The 17,560-nt window shown below is 39.9% G+C and overlaps 1 protein-coding gene across 2 annotated transcripts in view; it reads right to left on the reverse strand.

The window, feature by feature from the left end:
- The window catches only part of SCIN (scinderin), a 57,096-nt gene that overhangs the window by 24,381 nt on the left and 15,155 nt on the right, over positions 1–17,560 (reverse strand). For both annotated transcript variants that reach the window (XM_067291636.1, XM_067291637.1), the window contains exon 4: positions 12,074–12,223. In XM_067291636.1, coding sequence (XP_067147737.1) covers positions 12,074–12,223 — 150 coding nt within the window. The remainder of the gene's footprint in view (positions 1–12,073; positions 12,224–17,560) is intronic.

Below are 17,560 nucleotides of genomic sequence, written 5' to 3' on the forward strand. Positions count from 1 at the left end.
TATCTCATCTGCAAAACCATAATCCATTTTCATCTTGCTGTGTGCACGAGCTCTTTTCTGTACATATCTGCACCCTTCCCAGAGAAATGCAAAATACAGAGCCAAAGCTTTTCCTGACAAGTTAAACTCAACTCCCTTTCCCTCAAAAAGAATAGAAGAAATCACAGACAAAAAGTTTCTAATCTGTAGGGATATGATAGTGTAAACAATCATAAATAAACATATCTCAAAAGAAGAAATTTAGCAAATTTCATCTTCATAACCGGAGAAGCCAGCACTGCATCATAAAGTAGTTGACGTTGATATTGATTTAATGGGAGCAAGAAGTTTGGTGAGGCTGGAAGACAGACTAGGAAAACGACACTTGAAGAACATGTCAGGTGAAGGTTAATTAAGGCAATCTGCCATGAGAAAACCAGTTTCATACAGTTTAACTTGTGTATACTAGCATTGTGTTTGCATTTCTTCTTACTATACACAACTTGGGTTAGGCTTCTGGGTCTGAAACTGAACTATTTGTTGTGGCTGTGATCCAAAGTGGTCAAATCTCAAAAAAATTAAAAGTCTTCTCTTTACATACTGAGAGCAAGAGAAAAAAAAAAAAGCAAGTGAGATATTTACACCTCATGTAAATCCCATTCCATATCTTGGGGGCCTCAAATATTTTATTACTTAATACTTTTGGAAAACAATCAGGATTAGTAGTTCAATATTTACCTTCTTGCACCCTCTGACATGAGCAAGTATATCCTGCTACTACCAACTCAGGGTACACATGTATGCTGTGACAGAGAATAAATCCTTAGTGCGGGATAATTAGGTCTGAACTGTAGGCACTGGCTGAACTCATCTGCAGAGAAAGACTTGGATATTTTTTAACATTCAAAGTAGAATAGAATATTACAAAGAATGTCTCCCTGAAATAAATATTGCCTCAAATCTCAATTCTCAAATCTCAAGCCAGTAAAAGGAAAAAATCCAATTAAGAAAGGAAGGGATAAACATGTGGCACTGGCTAGTAGCCACCTGGCCGATCCTGAGTACCGATGTAGACACATTGCCCAGAGCATTGCTGGGCAAAGGGGGCTCTAGGACTTTGCTGTGAAAATGGCTGACCACAGGTTTGTCTCTAATCATTTTTGCTTACTGGTTCTCATGCCCAAGCACAAACACTCCAGAGAATATTCTGGTCCAGGCAAAAACTACTTTTGATGTTGGTCAGATTATGAATAGCTGAATATGCTTATTTCAGTGGTTATTGTAACTTGAAGCTCTTTTCATCAGTCTGAGAAAATATTCATAATCTTAAGGAAAATTACACTTCTATCAGGAAAAAACCCTTTCACTAAACTGCTCCTAGGTAGACAGCAGGATGTCTGCCTGAAATTGCTTATCACAAGCAATTCCAGCAATAACAGATGCCATTACACACTCACCTTTAACAGATAACCTCCCACTGCCTTAACAGAGATTAAGAATAAGATGGAAAAGATCATAATGTATTGAGAATTGGACAAAAATATTTTTAAGTTAACAAACAGTCCTGGCATTTTGTCCGTTTGTTTGGTTTTATCCATGTAATTTATCAAATTAAGGTTTAAACCTGATCTGTATGCATTTGGGATGCTGTAAAATAGTGAAACGCATCAGTTGCTCATGGCACTTTTGATGCATAAATTATAGCCTACATTTTTATCCAGTTTCTGTTGTCTCAGAAATTTCAAATGCAAATCATAATTTTATTCAAAGCTCTGTGCTTAACTTCCTAAAAATAGGGCATTAAGCTTTGGCAGCTTTTCATAAAATATTTGCAGCTTTGCATGTCTGTCCAGGATAATTTGAATATAAAACCTTTACTGGTATGATAATGACACGCTAACATTAATTTTCCACTCTGTAAAACAGGTCTAAGATGTTCATGGGAAAAGCGTCTAGATCAGTCTTGAGAGTACAACTTCGACATTTTTCAGTAGTTTGCCTCACAAGGAATATTTAGCTGCTACAACTCCCAAACCTCCCAGCTCAGTTGTTTTGCAGCCGGGCATTCGCCATGCCACTACGCAGGCTGGCACCTGAGTTGTGGCAGGCCAGACCATGAAAATAGTAGAGGAAAAGAGTAATACAGCAAATCCCCTTTGGGGCATCAGGGAGCAGCAGACGACCGGCAGCCCACGTTCCCACCGGAAAACCTGCGTGTACCAGGGAAGCTGAGCAGCTGGCCAGCAGCAGCAGAGCAGGGGCGAGCAGCCGGGGCTGCAGCAAGGTGCTTCATCACTCAGCCCATGAGACAGGAAGGTGGGAAAGGCTGTTCAGGGCACTGAAATATTGTCCTAGTGTACAACCGTCTGAATTCACAAACTCGGCACTGCCAGTCCCATACAGCTCAATAGATAAGGTACGCCGGGGCATCCTCTCTGATGCGACACCCAGACTCTTGCATCCAAAATAGAGCCCGGATTTGGACCCTAGTATTCAGGAGAGCAAACCAGAGAGTATGTTAATAGGGTTTCTCTAATGACTCCTGCTGAAGCTTTACAAAATTAAATATTTATTAGGACAGAGAGAGCAAGAGAACAAACAAGAATGTTTCTTTCACCCTATTAAATATAAGGCAAGTCCTACTTAAATCTCTCCAAAAATCATTTCCTCCTGCTAATTTAGGTGCCCTCTATTATCTGTTTTCTATATTTTTTCCTGGGTCTCCCCAAACTTTGTGTATTGGAGCCTGGTAGGGAGGGCTATGGTTTACAACACTTAAAAATTAGGTGTTGCAGCACTGATTACCACAGTGTTCAAATCCCTCTTGTGAGTCTACCTATTTTTTCTCTATTCCTCTATTCTTCTATTTTTACAGGTAAAGCCAGGTAGTATCAAATTCAAAGGCAGTTATGTAAGCAAAGAACCTGGCCCTGATAACCTGCTTTGTAGTAAATACAATAATATTTACAAATTTCTGCAGTGTTACACATTCTGTGGTGCTGGAAATAATGAAACAATCCTAAAACCTAACCTAAACATGAGTGCTAGTGCAAAAAAATACAGAATCTCCTTTCAAGGATTATTCATCCCAGAGAGACGCTGGATTCAGAAACGCCGTATCTCCAAGCCTTTTACATTCACATTAGTATTCTAGTATGTAATTATAAGATTATAATTGACTAACATGGTAACCCTGCAAGCGCTACCGCTGCTGAAGAACACACAACAAAGATGAGTGGTTTTCTCACTTAGAAGAATGCAAACGAGACACGTTATAATTTAATTGCAAGTACTTCCAGAAATTCATGACTTCAGAAACCCACTTAAATACCTAGTACATAAGCACCTTTTCTAGCATAAGAAATTACAGGGTTATCAACCACCTATTTAGAATTGTTCATGAATGATTTAGTTCATGCCATGCAGTATGATATGCCTGAACATTTTCTGTAGTAAATTCCTAATGTAGGCACTAAAATTTGTATTTAGAGACTTGATTAAAAGCTTTGGCCTGATTTTCAGATGTTCTTGCCACCTGCAGCTCCTATTCAGTTCACTGTCATTTAGGTACCCAGCTTGAAACAGCCAAGATTGAAAACTGCAGCTTGAAGACCATTACAAGTAACCCACAGCATTACAAAAATGAGCCTCAGTCCTACTAACGAGCCTCTTCTATTCTCAGGCAAAACACCCCCTGATTTTCCATTTAGTCCTGGGGAAAACACTGGGCCAAGTGCTCAGCTGGTACAAATCAGCCAAGCTCTACTGAAATCAATTCAGTTGAGGATCCAAGCCATGTACATTTTGTCTGACTACAGGTTGCAGAATTGAGTCCTTTAAATGGAAATTTTCACCAAAAAGAGACTGCCTTTAATGAAGAAAATATGCTCAATAATTAGAAAGAAAACAGGCCGTGTGGTTCTGACAGCTTACAACTGGCTCCCTGCAGTGCAAGGGGATTTTCTGTGCTTCATATACACATTCATAACCCATCATAAATTTTAATTGAACAGTGTAATGATTAAACTTTCATTACTCAGAGCAGGTAGATGTTGCTGTGAAAGCTGCACAGGCACATGTAGTATTTTTCCCCAGAGTTCATACTTTGAGTTCATATCCTACAGACTCTTAGGCACCGTTCAGAATATGAAGACCCAACTTCTGCTCTTGTTGGCACCTGGATATATCCAAAACAGCGCCAGTGAAGTAAAAAGCGTACTTGTCTTCCTGAGAGGTAAATTTGTCCCACAGTTTCAAAGCAGCCCAAGAATGCTGTCTGTGGTGTTGAGTGGCATTAGTTTTATTTTCCCTGCCTGCTGACTTTCTCAAATTTGTACATTCTCATGAAAAATTAAGTTTACCTCTCACTCCTATATGTGTGTCTGACTTTGCCTAACTGAGTCTTTGCACAGGGCATTAGTACTATTTCCATCCATCACCACCACTCTCTCAAAACATTCATTTTCCTTTATATGTGATTGCTCACGCTGCTCTTGACTTGGACTGAAATTTATTTCTAGAATTTATTTCACAAAATTCCTGTGAGGCTTGCCCATTTTTACAACTGCCTCAGTTTAGATAATTGAAGATACTTTGGCTTACATATTCCTAAAGTCATACATAATTTGACATAGTATGACTTCATTAAGGTATTTGTATGTTGAGCATTTTCTTGCAAGTGAAGAAAGGTCAGGCTGGACTATAGCTCAGGTAATGCATACTGTATGGCCTTTGATTAAAAGCATATACAGGTTACTTGGTTAAGCAGTTTTTAATCCCTAAAAGAAGGGATTCCCTAACCAGCAGCTACCCCTCCTTCTTCTGACTCACCTTCACCCCAGCCCTTTTCCTCCTCTCCTCTGTATACAAAACAAGTAAACCTCTTTGTCACGACCAACTTCATAATAGCAAAGCAAGGGAACACAAAGAAATACTAATATTTTGAGAGCAGGAAGAGCAATTTTTGCTTTTACAGAGTTATAATGGTAGGTATTAGTTTTGCTGGCTTCTGGGAGAGGAACAGATACCAAACAAGTTTGTCATGCACAAGCAGGAATTGCTGAGGCACCTGCTGCTCTTTGAGCCCTTTGCAGTAATCCACGCGACAGCACTGGGGACTGCGGAAACCGGCTCGGCTCGTTCGGTGGAGAAGCATGCCTTTGCAGTGTCAAACTCATGGGTGCAAGTCACAAGCCACAAGTCACAGCAAGCCTTAGTTCCTCCAGCCACCTCGCTGTTCTCTGTGCTGTCCTCAGCAGATAGGTTTCTTTGCCTTGGAGCAAACAATTTTTAGGGGCTTGAATTTAACAATGAAGGAGGGGGTCATCCTCCTCTTCCTGCTCCACTGTCTGTATGCCCAGCCACCTATCTAGTTAAATTAAAGATTACTAGAGCCTTGCATTAAAATGGTATTTGCATTATTTGAGTCTCTAGAGGAATAGCCTTTGTAACAAGCATTCATGATGGGCAGTTTCGGTGCTCTTGAGACTTTTATCCACGTGAGTGACTTGGCACAGTATAGTGGTACCAGTCTCTTTCCAGCTACACAGGAGGAAAGGTGTGCCTGGCTGCAATATGATCAAGCTATTCCCATACCTCTGTGTAACATTTATTCACACCACAGGCAAAAACAATCACTGAACACAACAGCCTTGAGGAATTTTCAGAATAAAGCATTTATCAGGAGCGTTAAAGAAAAGTTTTTCTCCTCCCTCCTTTATCAGGAAGGAGGAAAAGGTTCCTTCTACTGCTCAATATTTAAAGAGAAAATAAACTAGTCAAATATTTATATAACTTTCATAAAGAGAGAGTTTGCACTACATTTGAACATTATTGCAAGGCCATAAGATTTCTAACAAAAACAGGCACACGCCAACTGCAAATGATAGGTCCTGCTTTTTTGTTTAAAGACAGAAGAGTGATTTCAAATATGTGTACTAACATGGTCCTTCATTTTCTTGTGGTTTTATAGTTCAGCAGTCACATTTCTCAGCTTTCAACCATGACGTTAAAAACCTTGTCCAAAAATGAAATAGAAGCCAAAAGCTTCAGCAGTAAAAACCTCAACAATCACATGCTACCAAGAGCTGGAGTTTTTAGGCAATCATTTGTAGAGAAACAGTAAAAGTGTCACCCAAAGAATCGGACAGTTTTGACTGGGAAAAAAAAAAAAAAAGTCATCCTGAAAAGTGTTAGCCAAACACTAGCTACATGATTAAATAGAAGTGACAGGTGCAGGCTTAATATTTAGTTTAGTTAAAACTCAGTTTATCTTACTTTTCATTGGCTCTTATACACTGCAGACACCTCCGCTCTATCACAACCCGAGTGTCACTGATGCCCAAGTTACTTAAAAGCTATCATAGGCAGATCAGTCTATGTAGTCAGAACAGTAATGACAATCTAAAAAACTTTAAGCAGGTCTAATATTTCAGATTGTCCAAATATAGTAAGACAGGCATGCCAAGACTTTCTTTTCCTCTGCTACTTCATCTCTAGAGGTATCATACCACACCAAGGTCTGGTATGCATCTTTTCCTTGGGTGGCTTAGAACTATATTCCTCTGTTTCATGCATTATTACAATCAGCTTCTGTTTGCTGACTGACCAGATACTTCATAAAAAATAGACATATTTGATTTTTTTTTCCCCCTCCAATTTGCCATTCTCATGATGCCAGTTGTACCTGCCCTACTTAGAAGAAAGAGGCACAGTTTGCACTTTCACTTGCCATAAGGTTGACAATAACTTCCCTGGAGGAAGAAAACAGGGTATCTCAGACAAGCACTCATCCCATTCACCATTTCTCAAAATGCTCCTGAGTAGTAAAATCATAGGAAGTTATTTTTTAAGTTCATCTTCCTAGCTTTTATCTTCTCTTCAGAATTAGAGCTGATATTCAAACCACAATTAGAAAATACAATACCCGTGTACCAGACAATGGCTAATAAGTTTAATGCTGGGCTGTTCACATTATCACTTTAAGTCAGTTCTAAGTACTGCTAGCTGTTACTGTACTTGCACTCTCAGACCTCAGGTTACATCAGCAATCTGTTGTGTATACAAATGCTACATTGTGAGATATCTGCTTACTACTGGAAGCAGTCAGAAGGACAAAAATCAGTATCAAAGCAGTATGTCCAAGGAAATAGCCAACAGGGCTAGAAGCTGACCCTAGAGGATTTCAATCCTACGTTGCTTTCTAAACCATTCAATCCTCTTGGTTAAAAGAAAAAAAGAGGAGTTAACTTTAGCCCTAACGTGGTCACTCCAGAGTCACAAAACTGACTCAAGCATTGCTAAGTCCTATTTTTGGATTGGTCTCATGAGGCTAAAAATTTCTCCATTACACAGTTGGAACATTCAGGCCCAAGATTCAGCAAGAATGAGTAACTGTTCAGCTGTTTACATGTGAAAATCAAAATAGAATTGGCATCTGATTAGGTTTATTACAGACGGCTGTGACCGTGGACAGTCACCACAGTTACTGAGCATGAACAGCTGCAATTTGTCCAAGGTAGTCAGTTTATTTTTTAAATTTCCAAGGCAGCAATCCTGTACGGCAGTGCTTATTTAAACCTACCAGTCAGCATCTCATGTAAAATGCAAACAGGGATGTGCAACCAGATAGATAAACACCTTCAATGTATTTGTAAGGAAAATTCCAGCCTCATCTTCACAGTGGAAGAGTTCTAGTTACTCCTGTAGCATCTCAGATGATGTTCTGCACACCTACTGCAGGCCTGAGTGTCCTGGAAACATCGGATTTCCTGAGTGTGAGCACAAGACGGTCACTGTGTGTTCCCAAGTGGCCCCTGGCCATGACAGCAGATGAGAAAAGGGTTGCCACTTGCACACTCTGGCCACTCTCCTTTCCTAGGGCAAGCAAGCCACATCTTGCTGACCTGCCACAGCAATTCACCCAGCCCACAGCATGCTCCAGCCAGCTCCCTTTCCCACGGACAAATTGGGAACAGGTTGCCACCACTTGAACAAGTCCCTGCCAAAAAAGTGGCAGCTGGGAACAGGCAACTGCCCTTGTCAAAATAGCTCATCTCACCCACTGCCAGCTCCCAGCGGGAAAGCCGGCTGTCAGGGAAAGGGAGCACTGCTTCTGCTGCCTCCTACCCCCTCCCATGGGATTAGCAAAAATCCAGCAGGATTTGTTAGAGTAGATAGTTAGTCTCCATGTTGTGCCTCAGTGGTGGGGTATTGGCACAATAGTCTTGCTTTACTAGTTGGGATATTAATGGAGTATGGATAAAAATCAGTATCAGCTTGTTACATTGGTATTTGTGGTATGTTTGTCAACCTCTGCCTGGTGAACACTCTTCTAGCAGTGTTGCACAAGAACTCAAACCACTAATGTGGAAGCAGATGGATTTCTAACTTGTGGGAGGGGGAATCTTTCCTGACATTTATCAGAGGAGATAACTTCAGGAAAGCCTCTTTCTGATTTCAGCTAGATGCCAGATGAGGGGAGAGAAGGGAAAAAGAAAAAAAAAAAAAAACTACTTGAAGTATGTGATTTCTTCTTTGTTAGAAAAAAGATGATTAGAAAAAAGAACTAACTTTTTTCCCCCTAGGAAAGATGGAGATGGCAAAAATCGATTTCTAGTCTGAGTAACCAATAAGTTCAAATGTATGTCAATCTTGGCCCATTTTACCCTTAGCCAAACTATTAGGTTACTAAATTAATCAACAGCACGTGCTTTCTGCTTGCCTTACTTTGACGGCTCTGGCACTGTTCAGCTTTTGTCAGAAACCACAGTGGTTTAAAATGTTTTTTTTTAAATGATATCTGAGGATCTCTCAGTCTCATGACTTCTGGAATGGAAGCCTCACTATCCTGGTTCTTGGGACAAGACCATGCCAAAACTGAAATCTGCTTGCTAGTTTCCTTGTGAGCTTGTGAGAGTCACTTCCCAGATCCATCCGTGCTCTCCACAGATCCTCCACCGCAGTTCCAAAAGATCTGTTTTCCTTTTGGGCATATTATGAGGTCAAGTCACTTGCTTTTGTAAACACTGGCTATAAGCTCTGCCTCACCTTTAGAATTAAGCTAGTTTCTTTTAATAGCGGTGAGAAAAGAAGCAGAATCAAACTGACAATGTTTGACATTTTTGTCAGTCAATGCTGGAAAGCATTGAACAAGAGGCAATAAGTAATGTCTGTGTATTTGATCATTCATCTATAGCATTCAGACGTCAGTAAACCGAAATCTTCCTCCTCACTACACAAACATTCTGTGAATAATTTGCCAGACCAGCTGTTTTTTTGTTGTGCAGATTCATAAGCTCATTTTTGTGGTGTGCCTTTCATGTTTAGTAGTAGTCATGAGCTAAGTCACATGAGCCAAGATGCACAAGGATAAACTAAGCAAAAACACAGCAAATAAAGGTTAAATATCAAATCTCAGTAGAAGCTGTGTACCTCTACAGGATTTAAGAGTTTCTGTGGCTCCAACTTCAGTGTTTTTCTTACTTCTAGGTAAAAGACTATTCAGTTTGTTTTCCTTTGGCATGACCTGTGAAGTTTGCTTTGGAAAAACTTAGTGTACTGTCATGCTTTTGGAGAGAAAGCAATATGGGACACCAGATCCCCAGGAAGGTCTGAGCACTTTTAGAATCATAGAAAACGAATTTCTGTGACAAGTGATGCCTGCACATCCAATAAAACAGTGTGGCTATGCCCAAGATAACTAGTTCCCACAGCTAAAAGAACAGTTCTTGGATTTCTCAAGTCCAGTTGGCAATGCAAAAACAAAATAACAATAATAGGCTGGCCTCTCAAGAGTAAATATGCCCTCAGATGTTTCACTGTGTCATGGGTCTCATGAGACTGCTACTGTTCCCTACCACTCATTTTATTCATGTATTCTTTAGGGAAAGGAATGGCAGCTCCCCTCCTCTTACCCACACTTTGCGATCCTGAGGGAATAAACAAGCATAGTATTTTCAGGGTAGTCAGCCTAGGCAAGCACTATAGGCAAGTTAGAGACGATTTCGTGGGAGCAAGGAGAAATCAAAATGAAGGCAAGGTACTGGATACACTTTAAGCAGGAATGTGGATTAATGGGCTTCATATGTTTGCTAGGCTATCCTCTTGGCTGTTTTGCAGCACATTTTGTCAGAGCTTGCAGTGACTGGGACAGCCCAGGCAGAGTTGCAGACTGTTGTGTGGGTGTCCCAGAGCAAGGGTGTCCAGCCAGAAAGCAGGCCCTGGCTGCTGACAAAGTCACTTGAGTCAAACTCATTGTATGGCTGGCAATAAATGCAGTGAAGCTACTTGCATTGAAATAACACTCATCTTCCCTCCCTATTCGTAGCCCAAAAGAACAAGCTGAAACTTTTCTTCATACACTGCTGGGCAAGTGGGAAAAAAAAGATTTATTCCCTGATATAGTAACAATGCACTACAGAATCAAAAAGCAACCTTGTCATTTCTCCTGCTCTTAATTGTGTGTCAAGGTTGCTACAAAACAACAGTGGTACACAGCTGAGCAGGAGTCTGGCAAATAGATAGACATGGTAGGCCATCATATCCCTGCCACTCATATCCTTTAAGGGGGAGGAGAAAGCCAACCTCCTCAAGGCCAGCTCTGCAGTGGGCCCATGTCCTTTTTGCTGCTGCACAGAAGTCTGAATTTGCATCTGCAACTGTAAGTCAGATAAGAGGTGCAAAGTGCAGCTATTCTGATCAACACGCCCAATTCACAGATGAGATAATCAGAAACCCCATCCAGAGCTTCAAATGTAAACTCCAAGGTGGGCTGGGCAATAGGACGCTGCTGCCTAGGGACTATGCTGGCACGGTGCTGTTGTGCCACTCAGCACTTGCCACCAAGCCACGGCCCGCATCCTGCAGCAGGCTGCAACTCTCTCAAATTTCAGGTAAGGAGCAGGAAGGCTGGGCTCAAAGTCTCAACCAACCATGTGTTCTTTTCATAAAAATTATTGATGTAAAGTATATCAGAGCCGATTTGAGAAGTCTATGAAAGGAGATCAAAAGCCAGGTATAGGTTTAGGGATTCCTTTCCTCCACAGAACTTAAGTGAGCTGAATGCCACCTCCCCTGCCTGGGTACACAGGCACCCACAGGCAAAATGTCTTTGCAAGCATATGGATAGATCATACAAAGCCATCATCATGGCTAGTATGCCCAAGGAGCTGGAGGCTCTGCACCTGGCATGCTTTGCTACTTAGGCAATTACTAGTTCATGTGACAAAACAGCATAAAATCATCATCAAAAAATAACAGCGTACTTGCCTATACCATTAGCATTGCTTCCTGAAGTTAATCTGAAGTACAAGATAATATTCTGTCTCAAATGTACATTTTCCATTTTACTGAAGGACTGCTTTATGACCCTGTTTCTTCCTTCCTCTTTAGAGGAGGAATGGAAAAAGCTAAATTTAGTACATAAATGCCAGTGATAATGCCTTTATTACTAAGTTAGTACGTGGACTGCAACAGCTCAGCAGTGCTGGTTAGTTTTCACAAGATCTGAAAATAACATAAATTTGGGGGGGTTTTTTGCACCCTACTTCGATCAGTTCTGAAATCCAAATGATATTTGTTTTTATTTTTTTTAAATAGTTAAACTTTCTAAACATAAGAGGAAGGGGCTCACTAGAAGCTATGTGCAGAGTTTGTAATAGGGGTGGTGATGCAAAGCAGCGTGCTTGATCCCATGCAATTTGCTACACTTTCTGGCATCCAAAACACAGTACTTCCAGCTGTTTGATATTGTTCCACCTTGATCCTGCTCTTTCGTCATATGAAGCAGATAGCATAGTTCAGGCATGAACTCTACTGTTAATTCAGTCACCTGTAGGCCAAAAAGGCAAATATTCTTAGTCCTCAGAAGAGGATTTTCAGCTGGTTAATTATCTCAGACTCTAATGCCCAGCATCTTTATCCTTTTTTTCCCTCCTAATCCAAGCAGTATTAACTGACCTACCACCAGCTCACTCTGAGGTCCTGGACTCATTGAAGAACACCAGGATTAAGCCCAACCCTGTTTAGCTCCTGAGCTGCAAAAGCATTTTAATCACAGCTGCATCAGCAATTGCATGAACTGCATGTACATTACCTGTATAAGTCGCTCCGGTTCACTTCCTTCTTCCACAGAAATTAACTGTGACCTTCCATTCCGCTCGTTGTCCCGAATACCAACAGCAACCTGAGTAGCCTTCAGACGTTCATATTTGTTGCATGCTGAGCCACACCACTGATAGATTTCCTATAATAATTAAAAGCACATGCATTAGCAACAACTCACTGAGCAAAATCATAAAATTAGCATTTTATTAATAGCCATCTGGTCTCACTGGATCTGAACCACAAGAACATAATTGAAATACATCAACTTTCACCAGATGTCTTCTGAAAAGTATTTCTAAGTCACCTATATATTGGTAATATGCAAGATATTCATGTAGTGTAATTCACTATAGCATCCACATTATAAGAGACTGTTCAGTCTCAATTACCAGTTTTGGTTTGATTGAGTTGTATCCCAAATAGGGATACATCTCAGCTATTTGAGGAATCTGAAAATCTTAAGAGTTTGCTACTGCAGATTTTTTTTATTTTGTATCTAGTAGTTTCTTATCTAAGCTACTTCAGCAGTGCTGGTTCTCATCTCTGGCAAGAAAAAAAAAGTCATTTCAAAAACCTTAAAGAAAATACTGATTGTATCTGCTACTCAGAAGTAAAATAAGATCTTTATAACTAATTTTTATCTTGGTGACTTTTTATTGTAGAAGGATACTTGTCACTCACTGTGCTGCATCGAACCATGAAACCAGCTCAAGCAAAAACAGACAGTGTAGGTGTCTTCACAACTGGAAGATTTTTCCTCAGGGTTCAGCTGCTCTGATACACATGAAAATTTATTGACCTCAGATTAATGTGAGCCCTTCCCAACTTCAGTTATCACAAATATCTTCATAAGTGACTTGTTTAAGAAAAGCCTACGTTCAGAAAATACAGCAGCTAAAAATAAGCTGCTGTCACAGGAGCAATTCACCCCATCATGGTTACCCCCTTTACTGGGAATGCCTCAGCCACGGCAGCAACAGCTCTTCAGGCTGAACAGCAAGCTTGCTCTGGTGGCAGCAGCCCAGTCCTAGGTACCATCTCCAGCCCTTCCTATCACACAGCTGAATAGATGTTGCATAGGTATGATCCTCACATGAGAAGGAAAGAGCAGTTCATCTGGAGCAGAGCTTATTCCCACAAGCTTTCAGGGAGGAGGGCCACTAGAACCAGCCTAAGATTGACTAATCCAGACAGACCACAAGCCAAGCACCCCAAGTTTGGTTAAACCTCATTATTCATCCTAAATACAGAAAGTTTCAGGACAAAGAATTTAGATTTCAGTCTTGAATGTTACTAAGAAAAGCCAGAACATAAGATGCAGAACCACTAGAGGCTGAACTGGAAGAAGTAGCCAAAGGAAGGGAATTAGCTTTTACTGGTTGCTTTTTTACCCACCTTTCCAACTTTTGGAGAGAAGTCACATGATTTTTTCCACAGAGTTCTAACAAGTAGCCCAAACAGTGTAGCAAGAACAAGAGGTAAACAGTCACTTTCATCTTTAGAAAAGGTTGAACTGGCTTGTGTCCATGTATGGTACAAATAATGGTAAGGAAAAATATTTAAGTGGAGTCCTCACCAAATAAGTTACTGAGGTCTAAAAGTTTTACTGGGTATATACAACTATTTGCAGCTTAGATTTTTGACTGTATACTTATGCTATTTCTGCTGACTATCATCATTTAATAGTACTTGAAGTGCTGGCTTGAGACAACTGAGTGATGAAGTACTGCTTCTCAGCACTAGCAGATGCAAGCCTTTAGAATCCAGCTAATATTAATGCCATCTGCATGCAAGACAGCCCACTAGTAATTTCTCTTATTTACTTTTCACCAGCTTAGACAAAAAATAAGACTCACTGATCTCACAGCCAAGTCCTCTCCCCTTCCTTTTGGGAGCTTCCTTCAAGGATGATATTCAAGGATATTTTAAGTTTATCTTGGGATTAGACAGATTCCCAGGGCTGGATCCCTTTCAACTTCTACGTGTTATGCAACAAAAGCCATGGGGATTTCAGCTTGCCTTTACAAACTTGACTGTAGATCTGAGACAGGAAAAATCTATTTTCCACATTTTGGTTCTAATCCAGAATCTGGAGACACATACTTGGCTTCCTATCTGAACCCTGTTTTAAATCTGATTAGATAGTTTTTCTTGTGGAAATGTTAAAAGTATCTGTGGATACTCAGGGAAACAGGATCATCTGAAGCATTAATGAATAAAGACTGCCTTGGGTGTATGTAGAAAGTCAGTTTGACCAGATTTTTCAATACAGTTACTATTGATAATGTGCTTCTCCAACTCTCCTCTCTTGAGTTTTGGGCAACTTTCCAAAACACATACTCCTTCTGTTTCACAAAATTTCAGAACTCAAGCTTATTCCTGGTCTATCTCCTACTAGTTGAGCTTATTTGAAGCAATGTGAAAAAACAGGGATCATTAGAGAGCCAACAGCAATAAATAGGAATTCCTTATTTCCCATGGGAAATAGAAGCAATAGGGAAGAGGAGGAAAACACATGCAGAAAAATAGCCAAGGAGGCTAGGGAGCTATTGTATTATCTCAGTGTATAGGCTGTAACTCATGAAGGTCACTGAGAAAAGTGAAAATTTCATTTTCAGTCGTATGTGTCAGTCTTCTCTTGGTCTTTTGGTAACTGGCTGTGCAACCTCAAACAGGTTAGATATCATTCATTTTGTAGATGAGAATGCTGGAAAGATTATTTATTGTACCGACCACACAGGAAACAGACTTAGTCATCATAAAGTACAAAGACCTTTATTTCTCAGGCAATAAATTCACATTTTCCTTTAACATCTCCTAGCAGTCCCACTGCAAGATCTGTCCTGGCTAGCCACCATTAACAGGATCTTCTCCCAGGTTTTTCTTCAGAGCTTTATTTTTTCACCAGTTTTGCCAATAAATAGTTCTATAACTAATGACAAAGCTGGGCTCTCATACAAGCCTACCAGCTGTATGCTTCAAAACAGCTTGAGGAAGAGGAAAGAGCTTTAAAGATCTACAGCAGTGGATTTCACATTTTTGACATGCAGACCTCATTTTCTTTATTGAATCCATATCTCTACAGGAAAATATACAATAAATTCAGTCCTACAACAGTTTAGTTACTTTCAGACCCTGTAATTTGCACACTACAGGTCCTAAACTACTGCAAGAAACTAGTCCCTCAAACAGTTTTCAGAATTCATTTTGCAAAAGATTGCTAAATTTCCCATGAAAAACACCATTGATACAATTTCATTTTGAATGTGTGGTTGTTTCAACTTATATGATGGAAAGAGGAAAAAAAATGAAGTTATTTAAGCTACATACACATTTTGTTAAAATGGGGAACAAGTACTTTTGGCCCAAACTAAGTAAAATTGCAATTTTATCAGCTGTAACCCTGAGAAGCCTCAGGCAATAAATGGAACCCAGGTTTTCTACTGCAGCAGCAGAAGCTTGGCTTGAACAAGCAGTCAATCTGAAAACATTCTTGATCTAGAGTACATACAGATGAGCAATATCATTCCTAAAGCCCCATCTTCCCTGATTTTAATACTGATTTAAAAAAGTTGGAGAAAGCAAGAATCTGAATGTTCTCAAGCCCTTGAAGATAAAGGCAGCATTCTTTATCAAAACCCTAGGAATTAAACCCTCAAGTACAAAATGTGTCATTTAATAGATGGGAGTGAACAGCCAAAAGCCATGAAAGTGTATAATACTTATTATATTTAAGCACAAGAGTGTTAAACAAAATACTGAGTTCTACAAGCTCCTGGGAGTTTAGATTTAGCTATTTCAGTTCTAAAGTAAAACAAAACTTGTCAATTATTTTCAGATAACTCATTCTGAGGTCTCAGGATAGAAGTTCAGATAGATATTTCAAGTTTGCCTTCCTGATACAACTGATTCATTTCAATCTCCAGGAATATTTTTATGCATTTAAATCCAGAGACAGGATTAAGAGTTAGAGCAGCTTCTTGACAATGCTGATATTTATATTTGCATTTATCAGACATACCTATCCAGAATCATCTAGCTATCTAACCATGTTCACTGAGCTTCCGGCTTGTATTTTATTCATGTACATGTTCCTAAAAGTGCATGCTGAACTAGGGCCATAATATGGCATTTAGCTCTAGTTCACTCAGTTCTTTCACAATCCTGAAACTGTACTGCACCTTCACTAAATTTAGCCTTGTTTTGGTAACCATATTTTGAATTGGCAGGCTGACAAAAAAAATGTTTCTGTTAAAATGAAACTAGACCTCAAGTGTTCACTCCCCTCAAAAAAAAAAAAGGAACTTCATTCATCAATAATTCCTTTGCCAAGCCCTGTTTATTTTCAGAAGTCTTACTAGCAGTAATTTTTAAAATCTGGTTAACAGTTTAAGAGAAATAGACTAGCTATGGAAGAGAACTGCTCTGATACCTGATATTCATGGCTCTTGATATCAGTATCAAGATTGGATCAGTGATACAATTAACAGAAAATGTTATGATGAATAATCAGTGACCACCTGTAAGTGTTTAGCAGGCAGACTAAGATATCAAAAAAGAAGTCTTGCCATGTATAGAAAAGAAAGGTGTATAATTGCTAGAATTACAAGGAGAGCAGAGTTTTAAGACTACAAATCCAAATTATAAGTTTAGCTCAAGTCCTGAAATTCATGACTGGTCTTCATATGCAGAAGTCCAGGTTTCTGTCTGGTTGTTGGATTCTTTGCTTTCCAGTTTGTTTGTTTTTGATTAAAGAGAAAGTGGGTCAGCTGTTCCACCTCTCGTTGCAACATCAGAGCCAATCTCATACATGGAAACAGATCACACCTCTCCACACATTTCTGAGATCTGGAGTTTTAGGGGAAAAGGGGCTCAACACCTGCACACATAAGCTACAAGGAACTTAACAGATTCCAGGTATCAGGAATCTCAGCTTTTACTCCCGATAGCTACAGGCTTGCAAAGCAACCTTGAGCCAGTCACCTGAGTTTACTACAGCGCATTAGAGAGTGATGCAACACTTACCTTCCACACAGAAGTGTACTGCAGGATAATTATGTGTGGCTTATGTATAACTGAGATTATAAAAATACCATGGCACTTTTCCCTGAACTTTCACAATCCCTCTCCAATATACCTCCTGCCTTCCTGTTCTAGCTCTAACTTGGATGTAGAGCAAGAGAAGGCAAAACAAACAGAAGCTGCTCATTTCAGGAGTGACATAAAAACAAGTTTTCCCTTCTGACACAAGCCACCTCTATTCAATGGGCAGCCTGCTCAGACTGGAGGCAAATAAAAAAAGTTATACTGTGTCCCTATGTCCTTTCTATGAATCTAAGCCAGGGCTAAGAAAACAAAAGTCAAGTAGCATGAAGGACCCAATTTAATACTAGTTACAAACATGCCCTGAACATACAAATGTTCAAATCCTATACCTTTGTTCAAGATCCTAGCAACTTCCAGGTGCATACTGCAC

The sequence above is a fragment of the Apteryx mantelli genome, chromosome 2 (genome assembly GCF_036417845.1).
Source record: "Apteryx mantelli isolate bAptMan1 chromosome 2, bAptMan1.hap1, whole genome shotgun sequence".
NCBI classification, from domain to species: domain Eukaryota; kingdom Metazoa; phylum Chordata; class Aves; order Apterygiformes; family Apterygidae; genus Apteryx; species Apteryx mantelli.